The sequence below is a fragment of the Hyalella azteca genome, unplaced genomic scaffold (genome assembly GCF_000764305.2).
Source record: "Hyalella azteca isolate HAZT.00-mixed unplaced genomic scaffold, Hazt_2.0.2 contig2894, whole genome shotgun sequence".
Classification (NCBI taxonomy): domain Eukaryota; kingdom Metazoa; phylum Arthropoda; class Malacostraca; order Amphipoda; family Hyalellidae; genus Hyalella; species Hyalella azteca.
This window is the reverse complement of record NW_025933152.1, coordinates 22,451-29,023: the sequence shown is the minus strand read 5'-3', so window position 1 is coordinate 29,023 and position 6,573 is coordinate 22,451. Positions and strand designations below refer to the sequence as shown.

Sequence of the window (6,573 nt, the reverse complement as noted above, 5' to 3'; positions counted from 1 at the left end):
GATGTTGGGGAAATGTTGGGGGGGATGTTAGGATAGAAGGGTGGATGCTGGGTGGATGTTGGGAAGGGGGTGTTTTGGGGGATGTTAGGTGGATGTAGGGGGAGGAGGTGTTTGGGGAGTTGAGGGGATGATGAGGGAAGGGGTGTTTTGGGTAGTGGGGATGTTGGAGAAGGTGTTAGGGAGGTTTGGGGGAAAAGGGCTGGATGCTTAGGGAAGTCGAGGGAAGAAGAGGAGGATGTTGAGGATGACAGAAAGTGGATGTAGAGAATGTATGTAGTTTGAGGGATGAATGTCTAAAGGGGATGAGGACAGTGATTTATTCATTTAAGTAATTAGAAGTCGTAGCTACTGAGACATCAGGAAAAAATTATCATGAACATTTTGCCCTCTTACATCAACATTACCCATTCATACACCAACATTACCCCTTCATACATCAACATGATGAATCAATGATCCCAGATAACTACCAATTTAAAAACGAATGATATTACTGCGTGGCAGACAACATGTGAGATAAGGTGATAACACGAGTGTGGGAAGGTGTCTGAGATTCGCCAGAGTGGTTACCTTATCAGCTGTTATCTGTGCAATCACTCGTTTCAAGCACGCAATTCATTCGTCTTATCAGCTGTTGTCGTAGCTATCAGTGCTTTAATACTACAATACAATTGGCTTATCAGTTGTCGTCGTAGCTATCAGTGCTCTAATACTACAATACAATTAGCTTATCAGTTGTCTTCGTTGATATCAGTCTTCTCACGAAACGAAAACTATTGTCTTATCAGTTGTCGTGATAGCGATCAGGCTTCCCATGCAACCAAAACTTGCGTTATCAGTGTCGGTCCCTCTGATGTGAAGACGATAGTTCAGATCACGACTGATAAGGAGTCTGCCATGTCATAAATATATGGCAAAGAGAACGATGAAAAGATTCCTTATAGAGGGTCAAAAATATTTGTGACAACGAATGTATTTTTTTATTTTTGAATGCAACAAACAGGGGAATTAATTTTTTTTGGAAGAGCTAATACCAAGAACTACCAAAACAATTCTCATACGTATTTATTCAGTATGGCCACCCTTATTTTTAATGGCGGCCTCAAATGAGACTCGAAAGATGCCGGCACATTCTGAATCTCATTGATGATGGCATGCTACCCAATTTGGAGTTCAATGACAAGAATAAATTTGACAATGAACAAAGAGTTAACCATCGTAATGACAGAGTTTGGATTCGGGATGAATCTGTGGCAACCAGAAGAGTAACGCGACGTCAAAATCCAATGTCCGTGATGGTTTGGGCCGCGGTAACAGCCACTGGGAGGTCCCCACTCGTTTTTGTCCCCCTCAGGAGTGAAATTGAATAGTCAGCGATACATTTCGGACACTTTGGAAGCTTAGTTGTTACTTTGGTGCAGTAAACACTTCAACGGCACACCATGGAGTTTTAAAGAAGAGTCTGCGCCGTAAAATGATTCAAATGTGACCCAAAACTAGATTCAGGGTCACATCCCAGCGTTCATTAGCAAAAATGAATGGCCCTCAATAAGCCCTGATTTGAATCCTCTCGACTTCTGTAGGCGGGCTATTTTAGAGCTCAGGGCCTGCAGAATACCGCATGATTCTTTATATAGTTTGAAATCTAAATTGAAACAAGAATGGGACTTGATCCCTCAAGAAAAGCTCCGAGTCTCCTGTGAAGCTTTCGTTGGAGGCCGTCATTAAAAATAAGGGCGGTCTTATTGAATGAACACGTTTGAGAATTGTTTTGGTAGCTCTTGGCTACTAGCTTTTCTAGCTCACCCAATAAAAAATTCTGTTTGTTTCATGGAGAAATAAGAAAAACATGCGTTACCATAAATATGGCGGAACCTGCATTATTGATCAAAACGATTGTAGACTAGCTGCATGATCCGTTCGGAAATCTACGATAGAAATTACAATTAGGTCATACAACTTCCCACATATAAAATTTAGACCCAAATTCACTAACTAAACACATAGCAACAAAAATTTTAACGTAGAAGGAAAAATTTAAGAGGATATGAACTATATAAGCGTCATTTACGCAAGGTTTCAGTTAAAAAAATTCAAATATTCTTTAATTTACAAATCGGAAGAACTGAGCATGGAGGCATGAGTTATGGGCGCAGCTAAATAAGGCGGTCGCTCACGTAGGTTTCCAGTACGGCCACTCCTACCTTTGTGCTCCGTCACTCTAATATAACAGTTGCGTGACGTCAGAAAGACATTGTAAAAATTGCCTTTACGAAATTGCTCTTAAGCTCGCACAGTGAATAATATTAAACGAAAATTTTAATACAGTGTATATAGATCAAAACCCATCTAGGTACATACAAAACCCAGAAACATACAGGTACTAAAATATACAAACGCATAAACAGAAAGAAATAAGAAGGCGCGTGAAGAGAAACGAATGAGACAAAACTTAACAGCGAGGAAAACAGACCTTGAAACTGAACAACATTACACCAGCAGCGTTACACCAGCAGCGTCACACCAGCATCGTTACACCAGCAGCGTCACACCAGCAGCGTTACACCAGCAGCGTTACACACCAGCAGCGTTACACCAGCAGCGTTACACCAGTGTTATGCATTAACTTGACCTTCAACTTGAGTTGAAAGTCAAAGCTTTTCAAGTTGAACTTGAGTTCGAACCCTCGCCTCACGTCGCTAATTGGCGCCCAACAACACCTCGCCGTCCTCGCCCTTTCTTCGTCGTCACTGCCGTCCTCGTCGTCGCCCACGTCCTCTTCCACGTCCACGTGTCTATGGTTGTCGTCGTCCACGTTGTCCACGTCGTCCATGTCGTTTATGTCGTCCATGTCGTCCTCCTCCACGTCCACGTCGTTAACGCCGTCCTTCGCGTCGTCATCTTCGTCTCTTTTTTTTCATTTTTAATGTAGTCCTCGTCGTCGCATTTGACCTCCTCATTGTCTTCGTCGTAATTGCCACCTCAGCGCCATCGTCTCCTTCATTCTCGTCCTCGTTGTCCACCTCGTCGTCCATTTCGTCCACCTCGTCGTTCTCTTACCGCCGTTCTCGTCGTCGTCGTTCTTGTTGTCCTCGTCGTCACCCTGCAAGTTATCCTCATTGTCATCCTCTTCCTCCTTCTCGTCACCGTCTTCCTCTTCGTCGTTGTCCTCGTTGTTGTCCTCGTCATTGTTCTCCTCATTGTCCTCTTCGTCACTGTCCTCGTCATTGTCCTCGTCGTTGTTGTCGTCGTTGTCTTCGTCATTGTCCTCCTCGTCGTTGTCCTCGTCGTTGTCCTCGTTGTTGTCCTCGTCGTTGTTGTCGTCTGTATGTGCGTCTGAGCACAACAGGCCTCACCTCCGTCACCTCCAGCCCCGCTAGACTAAACAACAGCAGCCAACAACAGCCAGTAACTGCAAAAGGCAATAACTGAAGGAGACAATAACAGCGGAATCGGGAGGCAATAGCAGCAGGAGACAATAACAACGGAATCGGGAGGCAATAATAGCAAAAATAGCAATAACAACAGAAATAGCAACAGCAAAAATAGCAAAATCAGTAACAATTAATGACAACAATAACGGCCGGCTACAACCAGGGGTCATCGGGTACGGCGGACCGCATTCATCCGGTTAATTTCGGCCCACCGCCTCGAGCGCCAGGCAACGTACGCAAATATTCCGATAAATACTGATATCCCTATGCTAATATATCCTATCATAATGTCCCATTGGCCCTGTATCACAATTTCCTATTGAACTAATATTCAAATAACTTTAACAACCCGATATCTCAATATACCAATATCCTTGTTGAGGTCTCTCATTTACAAATAGTTAATAGTTTATGTAGGTTATATCACGGATGCTTGTTGCAGTAGCTCGGTCTAAAAATTCACGATTTTCTTTTATTGTAGAGACAAGCTCTAGTTTTTTGATAATTCGGTAAGAGCATTGTTTCTATTTGTCTATATATCTGTTTTATGCCTAGTTTGAGTTATACGGGATTTGCTACACGGTAGAATTTGAAATGGTATTTATATGAATTCAAGTTCAAATTTTAAACTTCGCATCTTCAAATTAGGAACTCAATAAGCTGTTACTGTATCGAATCATCTGTCAACCTGGCCTAAATAACTCAAAAGTTTTTTTATAATCCCTATATCCCAATTTACAAATAGGTCTAGTGCCCTAAAATAACAATATTTTGCAATATAAATCGTAAATTTAACGAACGACCGAAAATGATACAAAAAATCTTAATGAACAAAGGGAACGGGAGCTGTTCTTAATGAACATAGGGTGACTCATTGCCGATATATAAAGCGTTTTTCGACGAACTTTAACGTACTTAAAGATATATCAACAAACTTTAACGTACTTTTGCTCACTTAGGAGAATGCTAGAAAACTTTAAAGCCTTATTTTAACCTAATTTTAACAAGCTTTAATGTATTTAAATTACTTTTATTGGAACTTTGACGTATCTTAAAGTTCAGCAACGAATTCAACCGCAATTTATCCACTTAGACTTTATGCTTCGCGGAAATTTCATAAATTCGAAGACATTTGTGAGGGAAATTAAAATTTCTAACGAATTTTTACGAAGTTAACGAAGTTTAAATGATGAAACATTATAAAAAATTAATATAACAAACTGATGAAATATTACAAAATACAATAAACTGATGAAATATTACAAAATACAATAAACTGATGAAATATTACAAAATACAATAAACTGATGAAATATTACAGATATAATATAACAAACTCGTGAAATATTACGAATAAAAGTAAATTTCAACGAAATATATTTGCTGGCTTCTCACCAATTTTAAGGATCATTAACGAACTTTAATTTATTTTAACGTAACGGAGAGAGGCATAGGAGAGAGGAAGAGGGATCAAGTGGATGGCAAATATTTGGATAAGGAATTAGGAGGATGAACGGATACGATGGATGTGAGATGAGGCAGAAAAGAAAAACAAGAGACGCGATTAAGTACTTTATTTATGGGCTCGATAATGGGTGAATTTCGTTATAGGTACTTTTGATAAGTGATCGTTTTTCATGGTGAATAACAGATCAAAGTGGATACGGGATCATGGTGGACAAGTGATCAAGATGGATAAGAGATAATCATGATTAAGGATTCAATAGTGATAAGGCGAGGTGAATATCCAAGACACTCAGCACCAGCGCGTTGTATGGTCTGTTACTCACCCTTGACTCATTCCATATTCAGCGGTATGCTTGCCTTGACTCAGTTCTTGGTATTCATGTTATTCATTGCTGCTATTCACGTCTGATATTCACGGCAGTTATTCATGTCTTGGCTTCACCTCAGCGACATTCGATCTGCTGAACCGTCTAGACGGTCGACCTTGTTTTTTTTACTTTTTATGTAATAAAAACTCAATTTCTGTTTCGCATTTACTTGCTGAACATAATAAATTCCAATTAAAATCTTCGGGATCAAATTCAATCGTTCAAGAGAAACTGACCGTTTGTTTATTTCGCGGGCAGGCACCAGAAAAAATAAGGGGGAAAAATGAAAAAATATCTAAATAAGAAAAGAAAGATGCATAAATAAGAAACGAAAAAAATATAAAAGAAAACATTTTAAAAGCGAGTTGATGAAGCCCTGGCTGCTGGAGCAGCACAACACGACGCCTGCTGTAATTAACGAAGATATACGACGCGCCAAGAGTCTAATTATGCATAGAAACATGGATTATGCATAGCAATGCATAGAAACATGCATAGAAACAATGTCTTAGATCTCCATGCATGTTTAAACCCGACGGCCTCTATTGGGAATTTAGTGGCGCGGTATCGGTGGCCGCGCGTACGCCGCACATAAGGCGACCGTGGGTTTTTAATAGGGATAAATTGAATGAATTTCAGAGCGCGACTCGAGGCGAGTGAGAAATGAAGTGATGCTGGAGCCACGCCGCCTCAAGACAACACCTAAATATTTAGTGCACATCGATATATTTTACTGCACCATGAAACGATGCACGAATTATGAACGGAGATATGGTGATGTATGTTAAGTGAGAAGTAAAGTAACGTAAAGAAATAATGATGTTGCATCCACGCTGCTGCAGTACAGGCAAAATTGTTTAGTTATTCGCGCAAACGAATTTGTAAGCGTCAATGTTTAATTAACTTTGGTTATTCTTGAAAAACTTTGAAAAATCGCCAACAAAAAACACAACCAGCAAAATTTTAAAGCTTCTACGCAAATAATTTTTTTGTTGCCATTGTTTTTATAAACTTCTTCCAACTGCTAATGTTCTCAAAAGTTTGGCTAAAAAATTATTTCGGAGACATTTTTCACAACGGTGCTAGTGCCCTGTAGGCCCACATGACATCTGTTATGTAGGTAGGCCTACATGGCACCTGTTGTGTAGGCCTACATGGCCACTTTTGCGTAGGCCTACATGGCACCTGTTGCGTAGGCCTACATGGCACCTGTTGTGTAGGCCTACATGGCACCTGTTGCGTAGGCCTACATGGCACCTGTTGTGTAGGCCTACATGGCACCTGTTGCGTAGGCCTACATGGCA

The 6,573-nt window shown here is 40.5% G+C and overlaps 1 protein-coding gene across 1 annotated transcript; it reads right to left on the bottom strand.

The window, feature by feature from the left end:
* Positions 1 to 2,734: 2,734 nt before the first annotated feature.
* Positions 2,735 to 3,825, bottom strand: LOC108672234 (prostatic spermine-binding protein-like; the record flags this gene model as incomplete). The annotated part of the gene is made up of 3 exons (XM_018159875.1): positions 3,801 to 3,825; positions 3,045 to 3,324; positions 2,735 to 2,909 (listed from the first exon to the last, which is right to left on the bottom strand). Coding segments are annotated over exons 1-3 (480 nt in total), but the record flags the coding sequence as incomplete, so codon positions are not given.
* Positions 3,826 to 6,573: the final 2,748 nt, after the last annotated feature.